Genomic DNA, 18,908 nt, shown 5'->3' with positions numbered 1-18,908 from the left:
GAGCAACTAAAGAATCCAAAGTGAAACCGGGCAGCATGCAGTGAAAACGAACCCGTGTTGCCTACACCCACCCGGATCTGATCTGCTTGCTGACGTGTCGCCTCCCATCTCAGTACTCCTACTCACCACTCAAATCTGCCAGCATGGCAGCAAAACACTTTTACCAAAAAGGCTTTTTATTACTTTTATTTAATTTTATCTCAACCGCCGCCTTGGAGAAGCGATTCTCCGATTTTAAGAGATGTGCCGACGAGGAGTGCAGCTGTAAGGTTTTTTTTCTGTTGATAGTTAACAAGAACCTCGGGCATGCATCTTCCATCCATCCCAAAGCCGCTAGCCATAAACTGAGCCTTATCTCTTGACCTCGACAGTCGATTTTTTTGCGACTGCGATAACACGGTCTGCTGTTGCTTTATCTTTGCGACGACATTGCAAATGCTGGCCAGTTCGACAATGTTTGCTGATCCCTGGTAAAGGTTACTTGCAGCCTTCGTTGGCCGGTTTCCTGACGGCTCCGGCCTGCATTAGCAGCTAATCGCTAATAGCACTATAAACAAATAATACCTGGGCAGACGATGTGTAACAGCAGCTAATTTAAGCAATTTTTGTTTTTCTTTTGAACGATGTTATTAGGCATACCCGTGTTAACTTTCTTCATTTATTAGAGTTGTTAGCATAACAAATTAAATTCAGCAGAGAAAAAAACATGTAAAACATTGAAAACATTCTAATGATTTATATATTTAAGTGTACAAAAGCAGTTTAAACATCAACTAGAAGTTCACGCCACAAACCTATACTGTTTATGGAAATCTCAGAAATCACTGTCCCAGTTCTACAAACACAGAAGCATAGCAGAGATCCCTAAACTGATGTGCAGAGTCTACCTGAAGCGTTGACACAGACAAAAATGCATGTTTTCAAAAAATGACATTTTCTGCAGGGACCATGGTAAAATTATTATTGACTGCTTACAAACTAAGTCATAGTTTTACCAATGTGATGGATACAATTTTCGTTTGTTTCATTCCCCAGAAATTAGATGAGGATTGAGATACCCATAACTCTGTGTTTTCTTTTTCTAGTGCTTCTATGTCGTGGAAAAGCAGTGGAAGATTTCTCAGGACCGGACTGTCGATTCTTGTCATTCAAGAAATCAGAAACTGTCTATGTATACTACAAATTGTCCGGCAGAAGGGATGACATGTGGGCCGGGAGTGTGAGTACATTCTACTTTATGATTAAATTTGACCCTTCCCATGGGCTCACCACTTGTGGGAGGGGCCAAAGGGTGCAGAGTGAGCTGTGCGGCGGCCAAAGGCAGGGACCTTGGCGGTCCAATCCCTGGCTACAGAAGCTGGCTTTTGGGACATGGAATGGCAGGAAAGGAGCCTGAGCTGGTGTGAGACTCTCTTCCACTCTGGAGTTGCCCACGGTGAGAGGCGCCGAGCAGGTGTGGGCATAATTATTGCCCTTGGCTAGGTACCTGCACATTGCGGTTCACCCCGGTGAACGAGAGGGTAGCCTCCCTCCGCCTTCGGGTGGGGCGACAGGTCCTGACTGTTGTCTGTGTCTATGCACCAAACGGCAGCTCAGAGTATCCACCCTTTTTGGAGTACTTGGAAAAAGTACTGGAGAGCGCTCCTTCTGGGGACTCCATTGTACTGCTGGATGACTTCAATGCTCACATGGGCAATGACAGTGAGGCCTAGAAGGACGTGATTAGGAGGAACGGCCCTCCTGATCTGAACCCGAGAGGTGTTCTATTACTGGACTACTGTGCTCGACATGGATTGTCCATAATGAACACCATGTTCAAACATAAGGGTGTCCATGTGTGCACCTGGCACCAGGACACCCTCGGCAACATTTTGATGATCAACTTTGTGGTCGTGTCATCGGGTTTGTGGCCGCACGTTTTGGATAATCGGGTGAAGAGACAGGCGGAGCTGTCAACTGATCACCACCTGGTGGTGGGTTGGCTCAGATGGTGGGGGAAGATGCCGGTCCGACCTGGCAGACCCAAACATACTGTGAGGGTCTGCTGGGGACGTCTGACAGAATCCCCTCTCAGAAAGAGCTTCAACTCCCACCTCCGGCAGAGCTTTTCCCACATCCCGGAGGAGGCGGGGGACATTGAGTCGGAGTGGACCATGTTCCGCGCCTCCATTGTTGAGGCAGCCGACCGGAGCTGTGGCCCTATGGACACGAGCTATGAGTCGTGACCGAAAGAACAAGATCCCGGATACAAGCGGCCGAAATGAGTTTCCTCCGCAGGGTGTCCGGGCTCTCCCTTATAGATGGGGTGAGAAGGTCCGTCATCCATGAGGGACTCAAAGTCGAGCCACTGCTCCTCCACGTTGAGAGGAGCCGGATGAGGTGGCTCGGGCATTTCATTACGATGCCTCCTGGACACCTCCCCGGTGAGATTTTCAGGGCATGTTCCACCGGCAGGAGACCCCGGGGATGACCCGGGACGCGCTGGAGAGACTATGTCTCTCGGCTGGCCTGGGAATGTCTTGGGATTCCCCGGGATGAGCTGGACAAAGTGGCAGGGGACAGGGAAGTCTGGCTGTCCCTCTTAAAGCTGCTGCCGCCGGATAAGCGGGGATGGATGGATGGATGGATGGATGGATGGATGGATGGATGGATGGATGGATGGATGGATGGATGGATGGATGGATGGATGGATGGATGGATGGATGGATGGATGGATGGATGGTTGGTTTTGGGAGGGACGGACGGACGGACGGACGGACGGATGGATGGAATTTGAACTAGAAATCTGTCAATTCATGGGTGCACCTCTTTGTCACAGGTTGGAAGTCAATTTGGTTATTTCCCAATGGACCTCTTGGCTGTCAACCATGTTTATACAGATAAAGAAGTTGAAGTTCCAACAGAGGTACAAGATGTTAAGATTGAACAATTCACTATATTTTTTACATGATTTGCATTTGAGTTTGTTTAAAAAGCACGATGCTTCAAATCCATTGTCTTCTGTCTGCTTCACAGCAAACGGATTTTGTCTGTTTCGACACAGGATTTGACCAATTTGACAACTATGAGATAGATTCACTGTTGGGTTTTCCAACAGTGAAGAATTATGATGAAAATGAACAGAATTTTGACAAAACCCAAGTGCCAGAGGATACTGCAAAAGACACAAACCGACCAGAGGAGGAGGCGATGAATAACAGTGAAATAGAAGCTGATGAAATTGGCAGGGCCACAGATAATCAAAGTGCCTCTTTTCTTCAACTTGATATGGAAAAAGAATCTCATGAAGAAAAACTACCTCATACAGAAGTTACACCCGACGACACCGACTCTGCTGCTGATGACGGAATGAATGAGCAAATAACCACCAAAGAAGTTTTTCTTGAAGATGCAGAGTCAGAGGAGCGAGATGTTCACAAAGAATACGGGGAGGAATCACTACCCGAAAATGATCCTGTGTCGGAACACATTACAACCCCAACTTCTCAAGAAGAGACAATCTCAGAGTTAAAAACAACCTTTAGATCAACTTTTGATGCTGTCACCACAGATGCTGAACCCACCATGAAAGTTACGCCTTATGAACAAGAGAATAATGAATTTCTTGAAGATCATTCTGATCAACATGGTGATACCTATGAGGCAAAACCAACTCAGTTGCTTTCTTCTTCAGAGGGAAAAGCTGACACTTCCATGGTTGCACAGGATGACAAATCAAAACTTGATGATGAGAAGGTTGTATCAAAATTTTTTGGTGATGGTGTTTCTGATGAAGCAATAAATTCAGAAGAAGACTCGGGGGACGAAACATTTCTTAATCATGAGGAACCACCAAAAGACGCAGCACCAGAAAATGTCCATCCAGTTGGAGATTCACCTGATTCCAATTTAGAACTTCCTACATATACTGAGGAGCCGGAGAACCTAGTATTCCATCCAGGGTCACTAAATTCTCATTCCGAAGATCCTGGAGATCACGCAAAGTCAGAGAACTCAGAGAACCCAGTATTCCATCCAGGGTCACTAGATTCTCATTCCGAAGATCCTGGAGATCACGCAGAGCCAGAGAACTCAGATCAAATCCTTACAGATACACCGGATTCTCTTGATCCAAGAGAAACAGTGGTTGGGGCACTATTGTTTGATCTTGAAGATGATGATGCTGGTGGTCTAGCGAATAAACATGGAGAAACTCAAGCTGAACAGCCGAAACCTACTGATGAAATGGTACATACATTTGATTCTGTATTGCACAGGGTAGCCCAAGCGGAACTACACAGGAAATTACCAGATGGACATAATTTGGAGAAAGAGGTGACCGAGAATGAAGAAAAACATGACAACAGCATTGTAATGGGGGATGACTTGAAAGAAGTTTCCCATGAATACAAAATTGAAATACGTAAAGAAATAATCCTTCCTGAAAAAAACAGAGCGGTGCCTTTAGAGGAGATTGAGTCATTTAGCGAGCTGAACGATATAGCAGCGAGAGATGATGTCCTGCCCCAAGAGCCACATATTAATGATGAAGCGCTTCATGTGAAGGAGAAGAACACGGAGATGGATGAGAATAAATATGAGGAAAGAGAAGACCTATTTGAAGATGAAAATGCACTTTTGTTCTCTCAGTCGTACGACACAGACGCTGTGAACGCATCACCGACGACATGTCCACATGTTACCTCGAGTCCTGAGCTGGTCTACAGCGACAGCGTCCTGAGGCTGACTCTGCTGCAGGGTTATTACACTGAAGAGAAGATGCTGCATTTCCAGAAGTTTCTGGGACTCAAGAATCTCTACAAAGTGGAGTCCATGTTCTCCGACATGGACACTAAGTTACAAGCTACTCGTCTTGCACTTTCAGGAACGGTGCAAGATCTCGAAGAGGCACTTGAGGACATCTTTGAAACTTCGGAAAATACCATCCTAGATGAAATTGAGAAGATTCTGGATAGTCGGCACTCAAAATACGACGATGAGCAGCGGATGGATCTGATAGATGATGAAACACAAATACTGGATGACTTCCAGGAGCTGGCATTTAATCTAAGACAGAAATATTCTGCAGCAAGCGACAGCACAACTTTGGTGGAAGAGAAGATAAAAGTTAAATATGACCAGGGTATGCATGTATTTTTTACTATGTTTTTTGGGGGGATTATATTTGTCATAATATGCAAGAAGGGTCTAATACTTACTTGACTCCATTCTAAAGTGTCCATGTTTTTTTTTTTCAGTCATTGCAAACAAACCAGACATGAGCGGCAAAGATGATTTGCCTCACATTGATGAAGTCAAGAAGAAACCTGACATGTCATTGTTGGAGAGTGATGATAACCGTACAGTGACCGATCTTGAGAAAGACCCCGCGGGGATTGATAGAGAACCGGAGATCAGCTTGGACGAAGAGCATACTACACCGGATATGAGTGTGGGGGAAGATGGCAGACACTTCAATAAAAACAAAGAAAACCAGCCAAGTTTCAGCGTGTCAGAGGAGATCCAGAAGTTTCCTCAAGCTGCTTTGGAGAGTCCCTTGGACAAGGGCCTTGGGGAAGTGGAGCACGCACCCTCAGGTTGGTCATCCAAACAGGAATTTTGTGTTAGAGTTTGTCTTTGAAACACTGTCTAATTTTTTTTATTCATTTTTTAATATATAAGGGTCTTTGGGATCCATCGAGCCTCTGTCTGAATTTCCTGAGAAAGAAGTGGGATTGCTCTCAGATGTGGTCACGTTTCTGGGTTGTGCTGCTACAGTTGTCAAGGCAAAAGTTGCAGAGTGGACCGTTCTTGTAAGTGATGAAGCTAAAAATATGTTTGTTTGCTTTGAAGCTGCTAAAGGAACAACATGATTTGGATACAATTATTTTGTAATCCCCCGTTTGGTCAGTTCACGAACTATTTAATGACATAGAGTGGAGCCTCGGTTTTCGAACGTCCCGGTTCTCGAACAAATCGGTATTCGAACAAAAAATTCGAGATTTTTTTGCTTCGGATGTCGGACGGAATTTCGGTTGTCGAACCTCGCGAGATGAGCCGAGAGGACCCACATGCCAATTGACTCCGTTCGTTATTACATTCTCGTTACTCAGAGGATTGCATCAACTCTAATCATGCCTCCAAAGGAAGCAAGTGGGAGCAGTAAAGCCATCGTAAAACACAAAGACGCTCTTAAAGCAATGCGACAGTGAGCGCCTCGCGCACTGCGGTTGCGGGATCGGACCAAATTAAGCTCCCTGCGCACTGAGGTCCACTTAAAATTGGGTACATCAGGACTTTAAAAATATTTTCTAAATTTCAGCGACGGCTCTGTCACAATAATGTGACCAGCGCGGTGCAGTTGCGCGGTCGGCAACGTGCTACGGTTGCGCCTTCGGCGGTGCGCTGCAGTTGTGCGATCGGACAAAAATGCGCAAATGAAAAAATGCTTAAACAAGGCGTTTTGTTTTAGTTGTTTTTTTGGCTTGGAACGGATAATTTTTTTTCCAGTATTTGTAATGGGAGAACATGATTCGGAATTCGAACGATTCATTTCTCGAACAGCCTTCTGGAACGCATTGTGGTCGAAAACCGAGGCTCCACTGTACTTATAGCAGCAGCAATTTAAGCATAGATGTTATTCTGTGGTACAACAATTACCGTATTTATTCAAATTATCGTCCAGGGCAGTAATTAGAGAAGGTTTATGTCCAACGGGGGGAGGGTGGGCGATTAATAGAGAACACTTTTTGTCCGATCGCCAACGGGCACTGAAATGGGCGACAATATGCAGATTTTCCTTATGTAGTATGCAATACCTGCATCTCACTGGTGTTAACACTAGAACAGCGGCTGTTTTGATCTACCTCTAACAGCGGGGTGGGTCAATTGACGCTCCATCGATGCGACACGTTACCGTCGCACATCACATGTTGTGCACGTCATGTTATCGCGATCGTCTTGTTCGAGCTCACGCCCCGATAACGTAATTGTGTGAGGATATTGTAGCGGAGTGACGAGTGTAATTGTGTCATAGTTTATGGAGAAAAACAATTTAAAAGGGACATTCAACGTGCTGTCAAATCAGTCATATTTAAACTTGCGCAATGACGTCGGCATGCGGTCGCGGAGGAAAACGTAAGTTTTGGGGGGAAATTTTAGCAGCATGGGCGATAATTATCAATGTTTTTTATTTATGTCATTCCTAACACACACTGGGCGATTATTAGAATATGGGCGATAATTAGAATAAATACGGTATGTTTTGCTGTTGTACAGTGATGTCAAATAATACATTCAAAGAAGAGTCAGTCTTACCTGAGGCAACTGTGCGTTCAAAAAAGTAAAGTTAAAGTCCCAATGATCGTCACACACACATCTGGATGTGGTGAAATTTGTCCTCTGCATTTAACCCACCCCTGTGTGATTTTGATCCATCCCCTGGGGGAGAGGGGAGCAGTGAGCAGCAGCGGTGCCGCGCTAAGGAATCATTTGGTGATCTAACCCCCCAATTCCAACCCTTAATGCTGCGTGCTAAGCAGTGAGGCAATGGGTCCCATTTTTATAGTCTTTGGTATGACCCGGCCGGGGTTTGAACACAACCTTCCAGTCTCAGGGCAGACACTCTACTACTAGGCCACTCTGAGCTGGAGTTCGTATATGAAGTCTCCTTTTGGTAACACCTTATGTTTTCGATTTGTTTTTTTAACAGCATTGTTCGATTGAATCAATATAATTATATTTTGTCATGTTCCACTCGTTACTCGTATAAACTTACCAAGTTCCGAGTTATCGTGAACGTCTCATGTGTCCCCGCCCCCTTTTTGTTGACTGGCAGTGCAAGGCTGAAGTTCAACACAGCCGGTGCTTAGCTGGTTGCTAGCAGAAACGCAGAGGCTTGTTTTAGCATGAATAGACATCTTGACACTCATTCATATACCTACGTTTTTGTTTGTTTGTTTATTTTATTTTAATCTTGCTTCAGGTCTGTGTTGCTTTTCGGAACAGAACCTGTCCAGGTCTGCTTGCCAGCTTCCCCACTACGTGTTCGGTGTTAATTACCGTTAGCCCAACTACTGCTTCCCATTTCATTTTTTGCAGTCGTTTCTATTTAATATTTTTCTCCACATTGTATCCATTTGTATTTAATTCACACACGTAGGCCTGCAACGTTGCTTGTTTTGTCGCACCATAGACGTCCCATGTTCATCTAACCCGTTCATTAGCTAGCAAATGTCAAACTAGCTTACTTGGCTAATTATTAGGAATAAAGAGCGACATGCTACTAAGACGTCCTCTCATGGAACTCGAGCATGTGTACGTGTTTTTTCTAGAGGAACTTCAACAGGTAAGTATTTTGTAAAAAGCATAGCATATGCCCATGTCGATGATGATGATGTACTGATGCGCTGACGTGTTGAAAAGCATTGGAATTGCTTAAGCGTGTTCAACCCCTCCTCCTTCGCTAATGATTTACACAACGGGCAACGTAACTGAATTACTCACTTCTGTTGTTTATTTTAGGTCGTAGATATGCACCATAGCCAACGCTCATTATTGTTTTTTGTTTTTTTTTTGGAAGGGGGGAAACCATTTTTAGTTTGATGGCATTTTACCTGTGCAATTTATCAGTTAACATTTCATGATTTTCTTTGGCCTATATTCAGCACACTTCCTCTGGCCTTTACAACCCAGTCCTCTTTTCAGTCCCCTAAACTGCGTGGTTGTGTGTGTGTTTGTCCTCAGATGATTTCACTACTGCCAGAAGAGTGGAAGCCTGAGGAAACTTTGTTTGGCTGTCCGTGGCAGGCTGTCATCATCACTGCTGTGGTTGGTTTACTGACCTTTACCATCTTCTTCTGGAAAACTGTGCTAGTGGTAAGTGTTTAACCAACGTTAGTGTTCAGCACTGTGTGTACAGTACAATATTTACATTTGATATATCCTCACTAAACAGTAGTGTTCCCAGCATGGTTGTGTTGCCAAGAAACCACTAACTTTAATAATTGCTTTGCAGGTAAAAAGAAGAGAATATCTTGGTAAGTTTTTCATTCACAAGAAAGTCAAACAATGATAATATTGAAGTCATTTTTGGTTAACTGATATATTTCCTTTAAGTGGATGAAAAGCAACTGGACGAACAAATACAAGCACTTAAAAAAGAGAAAAATGACGCACTGACCCGAATGAATGAACTCCAGAAACAGGTAAACTTAGAGTGAAATGGTAACATGCTTCAGCAAAATAGCTTATGTCTTGTATCTATCTCCTAAAACAGACTGAAGAGCTGAAAGAAACCCAAAAGGACTCTGTAGAGACGGTTAATTGTGCATTGAAAAACAAGCAAAAATTGGAGGTAATGTTTTACACCCAATATTAGATGCAGTAAATATAAATATATCATTATTGTACTTCTAAATCCATTTTTCTACTTTTTGTAGAGTCAAATTTTGGAGGCTGAAAAAGGGTATGAGCGCATGGTAGAGGAAAAGAAGATCTGCCAAAAACTGCTTGATGAAGAAAAAGAAAACTCACTGCAAATTGGAAATCGGGTGCGTTATTTTTTGAGGGTTAGCATTCATTTTTCATGAATTATAAACTGTCTTGTGTGATTCACTCTGAAAATTGCTGTCTTGAACAGCTTAAAAAATTGGAGAAGACAAACGAGAAGCTCGAGCTGAGCAGAAAAAAAGCTCAGGAAGCTTTAGCTAAGGTACAAATGATTACATAATCTTTTGACCGCAATCAAGAGGTCTATTAATAAATTGTGTGTGTGTGTGTGTGTGTGTGTGTGTGTGTGTGTGTGTGTGTGTGTGCGTGTGCGTGTGCGTGTGCGTGTGCGTGTGCGTGTGCGTGTGCGTGTGTGTGTGTGTGTGCGCGCGCGTGTGCGTGCGTGCGCGTGTGTGTGCGTGTGTGTGTGTGTGTGTGTGTGTGTGTGTGTGTGTGTGTGTGTGTGTGTGTGTGTGTGTGTGTGTGTGGGCTCCCCCCCCCCCCCCAGACAACTGTCCTCTTGGATGAGGCTAAGATCCGAGAAGATGCACGCAGTGTTCAGCACAGATCTCTCGCAAAGGAGTATGCGGGGCTTAAAGAAGAAAATAAAAATGTAAGAACTTTTTGTGTAAGCAATGTGACGAAAATTTATGATAATATTAAAGATGAGATGACATGTAACCCCTCAGATGGTGGATGCATTCTGAATGTTTTTTTGTTGTTGTTTTGTTGTTTTTCCTCCCTCTAGCTTAAAGGAACCATAAAAGATTGGGAGGACAAACACACAGCGCTGAGCGAGCAGATTAAAGTATACCAGAAGGCTCAGAAAGAGTTGGAGGACTCCGTGGTGCTCAAAGATCACAATGTGGAGGTCTGCACTTTTGTTAGATGCCTGTTGGGGATATTGCATCAAATTTTCAGCTCACACAAAACGCTTCTCATGGCAGGTTTTGTCCGAACTCCTGGCAGACCTTGACGCCTGCGAGTTGCAAAAAAGCAACGGCAAGGTATTGGTGAATGGCGAAGTAGCACCTGGTAAGTCCACTGACTTTTTCCAAATGATTTTTTTTAATGCGGTGGTTTAAATGTCATTGTCATGGCTTGCACAGATAAGAAGACTGCAGTAAAGAACAGGATCAAACAGATGATGGACGTCTCCAGGGTAACAAGACTCAAATTCAACACAGCTCTGGCAGAATTACAAATAGTGTTTTACTATAGTCCTAAACCATCATTGTCAAAATCCAGGTCCAGACCACACTCACGGTGATCGAAGAGGAGCGTGACCGCTTCATGTCCAAACTGCTTAGTGAGGAAAAGAGTAGAAAGGCTCTGGAAGGTGTGTGGATCACGGGAACAGCAAGAAATGTCACTGTGGAGAACAATGTCGTAGAGTGTGCGACCTTGTTGTGCCGCAGAAAAGCATCAGGAGCTCGAACATAACATTGCAACGCTCAAAAGTGAGAAGAGCCACGTGGAAAGCCAATTCAAAGTCCTCCAGCAGAAGAATGAAATCATGATGGAAATGTACCAACAAAAGGAAAACGCTCTGCAACAGTAAGTTGACATGTCAGTGTGAACACTTAAGCCGGGCTTTTCTCAACATTTCGCTTCCGCTGCCACGGCAGGAGGCTCACCAAGGAGGAGCTCGAGCGTCGCTGCAAAGAGGACATGCTGTCCAAGGTGGGAGGCAAAGCCGTGGAGGCCGAGGAGCAAGTCAAAGTTCTGCGTCAGCGCATTAATGAGATGGAAGAGCAGATGAAGAAGACTGAAGAAGTCTATAAGGAGCAGGTAAGACTCACCTAGCTAAGAAGAGCTGCATTTTCACACTAAGAGTTGACATTTTTTGTTTTTAAGATAAAAGAACAGGAAAATAAGACTCACTCTAACTGGGTAAGATGGACAAATCTTGCGTGTTTAGTGTCGTGAATTTTATTTATTTATTTCATGTGAATGCGTGTTTAGTGTCGTGAATTTATTTCAGGTGAACGCTCGCAACGCAGAGCGGGCTTTGAATCAAGAGAAGCTTGAATCTTCCAAGCTGCGTGAGAAGTGAGTCGACCCCGTGGACTGAAAAGATTAATTTTATTTTTGATTTTTATTTTTTTAGCAGTGTTAATATGGCAAGGTGGAAAAAGTTGACCTACTTTTATTGCGTCCTCCCTCACAGGTTGGCTGCACTGACCTCACAGCTGAATGAGCGACGAGCGCCTCTCTTTAGACCAAACTCGGGACAAGCTGCTGGTCCTCGCCAAGGTGAGCGCATGTTTCTCATCTCATCGTGTTGCTTTATTATTTATTGCCTGGAGCTCATCTTTAGGCTTAATTATAAAGTGGAGGCATTTGTTTTGTTCTCACGGTAAAAGACTGGTTTGATCACAACAGGCGATTCATACGGGCCCTCCCCAGTGAGTGGGGGGGTGCCGTCCCCTCCATTAATGATTGAGGGTCCCAGGCGTCCTCCCTCGGCCCCAGTGGGCCGAAGAATTGATCCGTACGGTGAGTTTATTGGGTTCCTTTGCCGACGATTTACCCGCCACCTCGTCCACTTGAGTCCCCTTCTCAAATTCTTTTTGGTCTTTCCCACTCTTCAATTCCTCGTTTTAGTTGTTCATGTCCTCCTGGGGCACCTTCAACTTTAACTCTTCCATTTCCTCAACCCTTGAAGACTTGGGTTCTGATTTCCACTTCCTTGTTTCATCTTACTTTTGAAGAACTTGTAATTCTTTCCCTCCATAAGGAACAGCTTCATCTACTGCAGTGGGTTTCTTCTTCACTCACGTCTTTGCATCATTTCTTTGTCACCCCTCAGGTCCTCGCCCGCCATCAGACCCACACAGTCGTTATCCTGGAATGGGTAAGACTTGCTTTTGCTTGGTAAACCTCTAACGTAAGCTATTGCCAAACGTTTGTCTTTCTTCTTCCTTGTTAGACATGTCGGGCCCGCGCAGTTCATCACCTGCCAACATGGATGGTTCTGTGAGTCACACATTATTTTCATACAGTCCTCCCCTTGGTGTGTCTTGTTTATTGTTTATAATGTGGATGGGCATAATACATCAAATATGAATATTTTTGGAGGGAGAAAGAAAGGGTTTGTCAAACACAAAGAAATCTGTTTATTAACATTGTTACATTTGTGTACACTGTGTAATATAATAGGAATTAAATTGGTCATGTCTGAAGATAGACAGGACCGTTTGCGTTACAATACTGCTATTTAGTGGTGATTGCTGGAATTCTGCATTCAGCTCCATGTTGTTTGCCATATTGATCATTCATAAATGGATAGTGAATATCCAGGCTCCCTTGGCAGACAAAGTACAGCAGTTTGTTAGGATAGTTAGATTACAAATTTAATCTCTTCTAAGGATAGTGAGATCAGGAAAGTGTACTTTAGCGCCTGTCCCTGTCTTGACTTGTTTTTGTACATGTCCTTGCTGTGAAGGAGACTCAAGAAGTAGATCCACACACAAAAGGCGAGGCTGAGGCCTCCAAAGAGGCTGCGGAGTCAGTGAGTAAAGAGGCCTGTCTGTTGGTCTCAGTGTGAAGGGGTATGCAAGAGGCCCCACCCCCTTGTCTAACCTTAACTGGACTTTGCTTAACACCTGACTGCGTGTAACACAACCACGACAAGCCGCAGTCTCATGACCATGGTGCTCATTTTTTCTATTTATCATGCTTGTTGGTTAGAGGGTTAAGTGACTTGGCTGTGGCTTTTTATTGGGATTACTATATTCTCGAGTAGTGGTCTCAGTTAAAGGAGGTTTTTGATGCAATTACACAATTTAAAACACAAACATCTTTTAGAACTCAGTCGTAAACTCAGGACCTCTCTAACTTGCCGGCCACTATTAGAGGAGCTACGGTTAAATAAATGTCCCTTGAGCACATCAAATTGATCTCCATCGGCAAGCTTGTTGTCTGTCGCAGGGTCCCGGATCCTTTCTAGCATCACCCATCAGGGACTCGCCAGGCTCCTTGAGTCAAGGACCCCCGCCACCTGGTCCCGGACTCCATGATCCACCCTTCCCTACAGGACCTAACAGCCGTTTGCCACCCAGTGGTCCCTACAGACCTTCTAGACCACCCCTCTACCATCCAGCACCTGGACCCCATGGTCCTCCAAATGCGCTTCTCGGGCCTCCGCTATCTGCCAACGGACCCCCGGGTATGTCGCTGTCCGGGCCGATGGGGGGAGACTTTGGGCCCCACCCCGCCAACGGACACTCATTCCACCCTGGACCAGGACATGTCATCCATCCTCGGGGTCCTCTCCCACCGCCGTTCCGTCCGCCTCCAGCTCATCATTTTGGGCCGATACCACATGGTAGGTTCTGACAGTTTGTGTCCTGTTCACAGGATTTACACACACGCACGTAAGCAATTCTGCATGCTTGACCTATAGTTATGAATCGAACCATAAGTTTCTGTTTTAGTCTGGCATTGTTGTAGCCTATTGCCTTCTTTGCAGGTCCACGCGGGCCTATGGGTCCACGCCCACCATTCCCTCCTGACATGCGCTTCCCAGGACCACGCGAGCACAGCGGGCCCCCATCGGACCTGCCTCCGGTTGTACCGCCCAATCCGGGTCACAGCGAAGCCTTGGGTTAGCCTCCAGCCGTTGCCCCTCGTGGTTTGGTGGGAGGGCCGCCCCCGAAGCGGGAGGCCTCTCAGGACTCAGCGAGGCCGGCCATGGTCGAGCCTTAAAAAAAAGAAAAATGCCACAGACTGTTGCAGTTTACTTGAACACTCCCCACAACCATGTCATGTTAAACACAATTAAGTTCATATATACCAAGACTTTCATATTTCAGTCTTGTAATAAAAAATTAAATGCTATTTAGAAGACATGGTCCTTAAATCAAAACATTATCAGTAATTGTATGGAAAATTCCACTTCGAAACTTCTATTTGAATATATCTTACTGTGCAATAATTCACTGTATATCAAAGGGTTTGTCATTTTATATATATATATATATATATATATATATATATATATATATACATACTTATATATAAATATATATATATATATTATATAAATGGCTTTTTAAAAGGTTTTTAAATGTCATTTCCTGTGGAAATTATTTTTTAAAAGCGGGTATAGAGAGGTTTACGCTTCCAACATTTCAGACTCAAACCACAATTTTTCTCAAATTTTTTCCTCTGGGGCTGACTGTAAAGCAAATGTGTAATTTGATGGCCAGATGTATAACTTATTTTACTATGTTGGTAGGAACCTTTTAATAATAAAAAATGCAAAAATTGTTGGTCTTACATTCTCAGATAAGTACAGATTGCCTACAAGAAACATGTTTTCTTCCCTATTAAAACAAATAGACTTTTTTGCTGTAACTGAGGATGCTGAAATCAGCAGAAAAAGTTCAAGAAATTACTAAAAATAAATCGGGCAATTTTCAAATTACTGCCAAGATTTATCTTTTTCCATTTATATTTATAATATATATATTTATATTATCATTTATAATGCAAGCTTTCTTTCCATTATGTGCACACTCGCAGTGGTCACACAAGTGAACCATCTGAAAGGAAGATGCCTTCTTGGGGAGTGTAGATATGAAAATGAAATGAACATGGCATGTTTAAAATTAACTTTACAGGAGGGCTAAATGAAATAAAACAAGTAAATTTGCTATTAAGTGGCCTGCTCGTTCCTCAGACCAAGAGGAGCGTGTCCGTATGTTGTCGGGAGTGCATACAGGTATGTGGAGTCAACACACCCACCCAAGCATCATTTTGACTTGTACTGAGATTTTTCCACATTGGAATATGATTCTAAATCCACGCCTCTAGAGGTTAATTGTTTTAATTTCCATCGTTCATTGTTATTAACACGTTCGGACTATGGAAAGAGTAAATGTCCTGATGGTGTAAAATACAAACTTGACATTGAATATCATATTGTCAAGTGTATTAAAATGACATAAAAAAATCTCTTCAGTTTATTACAAAATATTTTGATCAAATTCCCCTGTCAGTCCAGGCACACATCACATTTTTACACATAGTTACTGCATCTTCATCAGTTAGTGTATCTTACACTTCATATAGAATCCTGGATGTTTAGGAAAAATAAAATATGAAAATCAAGTATTGCAATCAAAATGAGTGAAGACCATCACATAAAAGTGACATCAATTATTTTTCAAACTGCCACCCGGCCGAGCGCCGGCCCCCGACTTCCATCCACGGAGGTGAAAGAGAGCTCCGTAGAGTGGGACCGGGCGTGCGTAAAAGCCACAACAGTGTGTCACTCCAAATCATTAAATCCTTCAAACTCTTCGTCCTCCGTGTCACTTACAAACAAAGCCGCTAATGATGCTGGTAGTACGTGGGGCCCTTCGTCATCTTTGTCATCCCGTGATCTAATCTTTGTCCTTTATGTAAACAACCGCTGCGCCGCTGATGTCACTTGAAATACAAATTACAGTAATCCCTTGCTACATCGCGGTTCCACTTTTTTTTTTTTTTTAAATTTGTGAAAAAATTCACATATAAGTCGCTCCTCAGTATAAGTCGACCCCTCACCCAAACTATGAAAAAAAAAACGCGACTTATAGTCCGAAAAATACGGTACTTGAAATTTTGTAATGGTGCCTTGTGGGCATTTTAGCTGTCCTTGTGCAAGGTTTGATGAAGATGAAGATAAAGTGGTTTCTTTGTAAAAAGCTGCAGTTTCTTTCTCTTGAAGTCGGTGGGCTTCTTGTACCTGGAAATCCAAAATTACGGGGTTCAACGATGCCATGTTCATTTTGTCAAAAGACATCCATCAAATCAATGGAATAATGTACAATACTTGACTCACAGCTCAATCACAACTGGACCGGGCTTGATCTCATCCATTTCCAAGAATGCAAAACATTTTGTGCTGGTGAACCTCTTCTTCGGTTTGTAGTGCTTGAATTCAAAGAAAATAGCTGCCCCTGCAGACGACAAGATCAGACACAATTTGTGAGTTCTGGAAATTTGGCTCATACTTGTTTTGTCCTGTTACCTTTGGGTAGTTTCTCCAGATGCCTTTGGATCTCGACGTCCATAATGAAGTGAATGTAGATGTCTTCCTTCTTGGTGGCGACTGGGGTGTCCTGAACAGGGTTCAAGTCCACCCCATTCAAATCTGCACACAGTCGGATTTTTCATGATACAAGCAGCAATCGGGATCGTAATGAGGTAGGCGTTGTGATGCGTTTTTGTACCTTTGACACTAATGGTCATGTATGGGTCGATGCATTGCCCGGCATCTTTCAGCCCAATCTTTTCTATTCTAATTGTAAGCAACGTCATTCCAGGCTCGGAGGGTAACCGTGGCAACAGGGTACCTAAAGAGGGCAATGATGTCACAAAGATTAAACTACTTTTCCCCCATTGTGCATCGAGGACATTTGTTGATCTTGGGAGATCTAAGCCATGCACATAACGGCAGTACTGTGATAAGGTCCTACCTTGTGAGGCTGGGAATAAAGCAGGCGGGCAAGAATAAGAGGTGAGGTCATGCATGGTGCCGACGGAATTGGACAGAAAACACAGACGGCCACATCAAATGGGACATTGTGACTCAACCAAGCAGGCAAAGGGGCGGGAGCGGCCGTGTTCGCTTTTGGTTTGAAAGTACCAGGAGCTCTCGGGGGAAACGCTTCTGTGGAACCAGCGACTGCCGCGACATCTTCTTCTTCCAGCTCCAGATTCTCCTCCTCACCAGGAGCGAGGATTTTTCTGATGAGGATGCGCGAAAAAAGTGTCATTTATGTGTAAATAATTCAATAAAAGCTTGATTATTAATCATACCAAAAGCTGCTCTTTACCTTATGGGCACAGGTTGAACATCAAAGGGAAATGCTTTATTGTACGTCAATACATTCTTAATGACTGTGGACAAAAAGGACATGTTATGCATAGGTTAGGATGATGAGCGTTGCTAAACAGCAAACAAATGGTGGTAAATGACTCACCGCTTTCCAGTTTCTTCAAGTCTTCCAACTTGAACTCCTCGGTTGACTGTGTGCTCTAAACACACAAATAAGAATTATATGTGAATATGTAATGTAATTGATGCATGTTAGACTAACCTGCAAACTGATACTCCTCATCTCTAGGCATGTTGCAATCTTCCCTAAAGTTTTCTAAAAAGAAAAACATGTTAAGTCAATTATAAAAACATGAAGTTCTTGTTCACACAACCTACTGAATTGTCTACCTTCTGTTCTTCGGTGAAGTCTGATGAGTTGGATGACTGCACTTCTTTTTGCAGCTGCCTTGCAAGACTAGAATTAAGTTAAAAAAAAGTTATTATATAGAATAAATGAATGTGCGGTGCACATTTCCACACCCTTGTGTTCAGAGAGAAATGAGAGAAAATTTCAAACCTTGCAATGACTACCATTCATGTAATTTTACACTTAGCTGGAGGGAACATTATCGTGATTTATTTTTGTTTTCATGAGGGATGTTTTTTTTTTTTTTTATTGTCAAGTAGTTCCTCTGAAACCACAGGAAACCCACCCATAACAATGAGAGGGTGTGGCTGATATTTCTCAATACTCTTGAGGAATATTGGTGAGTTTCTGCACAGAGCAACACACGCACGCACCGCGAATTGGTGAAGGAAGACAGTTGAACGCGCACGCAACAAATGTCACATCGCGCCATATATGCGGAAGATTCACTTAAATGCTCCCGAGGTCTGAAAGACAGCTCGGGGGGGGTAACTTGAGCGAGCTCCCTAATGACTCCACCTGATGGAGTAGTCGTGCATACATGTGCTCACATGTTAGAGGCAGGACACACACTTACATTTGGTACTCGTCTATAGCCTCCACTAACTGTCCCCACGAGTCAAAGTCTGTGCCTTTTCTGAAACTGGCGTGCCATTTCTGCAGAGTTTTGTTGACATCAGACATGTTGGCAGGGCGGGTGCCGGCGGCAGACTCAGGGCAGCATACCCGAGGGCGAGGTTCATCTACGAGGGGGGTCTTCTTCAGGGCTTGTGCGCCTCCGCCGCGGAGCTGTCTGCAGCAGTTTCGGTTCCGCGCTGACTCACACGCCGAATACTGACACCCTGACTATTACCGGAATGGACCAAACCCTTTCTGTCTGCTATGCGCTCACCCCGAACTCCCCATCCGCGAGGAGGAGAAGTTACCGGAAGTCCCGCCTCGTGCTGCGGATGTGCGCGATTTGAGACACTCTTTGCGCGAGTGGGGCGGCAAAAGAAGGAATTGATTATTTGAGTAGAATTATAAGAAATTAAAACCCATTTATCGAATTCCATTTAATAATGAGAAAAATAATAATTGTTTTTATCAATAGTAGTCACACGTTCATAATAACTACCTTTCCAAACAATGTAATCAATTAAATAAAATATAATTTACAGCACATCCCTCTATATGCTTTTATTTTGGAAATACCCAAGA

General features: G+C 43.7%; 2 protein-coding genes across 9 annotated transcripts; one reads left to right on the top strand and one right to left on the bottom strand.

Annotated features, from left to right (window-relative positions):
* The first annotated feature begins 79 nt into the window (after positions 1 to 79).
* Positions 80 to 14,741, top strand: mia3 (MIA SH3 domain ER export factor 3). Of its 6 annotated transcripts, XM_049758111.2 has the most exons (28): positions 81 to 264; positions 1,086 to 1,219; positions 2,819 to 2,905; positions 3,016 to 5,122; positions 5,238 to 5,576; positions 5,662 to 5,792; positions 8,725 to 8,856; positions 8,996 to 9,017; positions 9,097 to 9,185; positions 9,257 to 9,334; positions 9,420 to 9,530; positions 9,620 to 9,691; positions 9,977 to 10,081; positions 10,217 to 10,339; positions 10,416 to 10,503; positions 10,578 to 10,630; positions 10,717 to 10,807; positions 10,887 to 11,025; positions 11,097 to 11,259; positions 11,326 to 11,361; positions 11,453 to 11,520; positions 11,639 to 11,724; positions 11,854 to 11,967; positions 12,281 to 12,325; positions 12,401 to 12,447; positions 12,917 to 12,982; positions 13,402 to 13,798; positions 13,943 to 14,741. In XM_049758111.2, exons 1-28 carry the CDS (start codon positions 144 to 146, stop codon positions 14,080 to 14,082), a joined length of 5,184 nt encoding a protein of 1,727 aa, XP_049614068.1. In that variant the 5' UTR covers positions 81 to 143; the 3' UTR covers positions 14,083 to 14,741. The 6 variants fall into 6 exon arrangements, 4 of the variants coding, with proteins under 4 accessions (XP_049614068.1, XP_049614070.1, XP_049614069.1 ...); XM_049758113.2 differs by lacking the exon at positions 11,854 to 11,967; XM_049758112.2 differs by lacking the exon at positions 12,917 to 12,982 and having other exon boundaries at positions 82 to 264.
* A 667-nt stretch (positions 14,742 to 15,408) lies between these two features.
* Positions 15,409 to 18,661, bottom strand: aida (axin interactor, dorsalization associated). Of its 3 annotated transcripts, XM_049758121.2 has the most exons (11): positions 18,435 to 18,659; positions 18,286 to 18,365; positions 17,690 to 17,756; positions 17,562 to 17,615; positions 17,445 to 17,499; positions 17,298 to 17,361; positions 17,108 to 17,208; positions 16,692 to 16,814; positions 16,490 to 16,612; positions 16,301 to 16,418; positions 15,409 to 16,204 (listed from the first exon to the last, which is right to left on the bottom strand). In XM_049758121.2, exons 4-11 carry the CDS (start codon positions 17,580 to 17,582, stop codon positions 16,105 to 16,107), a joined length of 705 nt encoding a protein of 234 aa, XP_049614078.1. In that variant the 5' UTR covers positions 17,583 to 17,615; positions 17,690 to 17,756; positions 18,286 to 18,365; positions 18,435 to 18,659; the 3' UTR covers positions 15,409 to 16,104. The 3 variants fall into 3 exon arrangements, with proteins under 3 accessions (XP_049614078.1, XP_049614077.1, XP_049614076.1); XM_049758120.2 differs by lacking the exon at positions 18,286 to 18,365 and having other exon boundaries at positions 18,435 to 18,661; XM_049758119.2 differs by having other exon boundaries at positions 18,286 to 18,660.
* Between the last annotated feature and the right edge of the window lie 247 nt (positions 18,662 to 18,908).

Source organism: Syngnathus scovelli, chromosome 20 (genome assembly GCF_024217435.2).
Source record: "Syngnathus scovelli strain Florida chromosome 20, RoL_Ssco_1.2, whole genome shotgun sequence".
Lineage (NCBI taxonomy): Eukaryota > Metazoa > Chordata > Actinopteri > Syngnathiformes > Syngnathidae > Syngnathus > Syngnathus scovelli.
This window is presented reverse-complemented; position numbering and strand designations above follow the sequence as displayed.

Excerpts from the sequence above, each read along its gene's own strand:
- mia3 (XM_049758111.2), top strand. The coding sequence starts at position 144 with ATGGCAGCAAAACACTTTTACCAAAAAGGCTTTTTATTACTTTTATTT. Across the intron at positions 1,220-2,818 it reads ATGACATGTGGGCCGGGAGT|GTTGGAAGTCAATTTGGTTA; the intron begins GTGAGTACATTC and ends TCTTTGTCACAG. Across the intron at positions 2,906-3,015 it reads AAGTTGAAGTTCCAACAGAG|CAAACGGATTTTGTCTGTTT; the intron begins GTACAAGATGTT and ends TCTGCTTCACAG.
- aida (XM_049758119.2), bottom strand. The coding sequence starts at position 18,392 with ATGTCTGATGTCAACAAAACTCTGCAGAAATGGCACGCCAGTTTCAGA. Across the intron at positions 17,362-17,444 it reads CTTGAAGAAACTGGAAAGCG|TCATTAAGAATGTATTGACG; the intron begins GTGAGTCATTTA and ends TTTTGTCCACAG. Across the intron at positions 16,815-17,107 it reads GTTTCCCCCGAGAGCTCCTG|GTACCCTGTTGCCACGGTTA; the intron begins GTACTTTCAAAC and ends TGCCCTCTTTAG.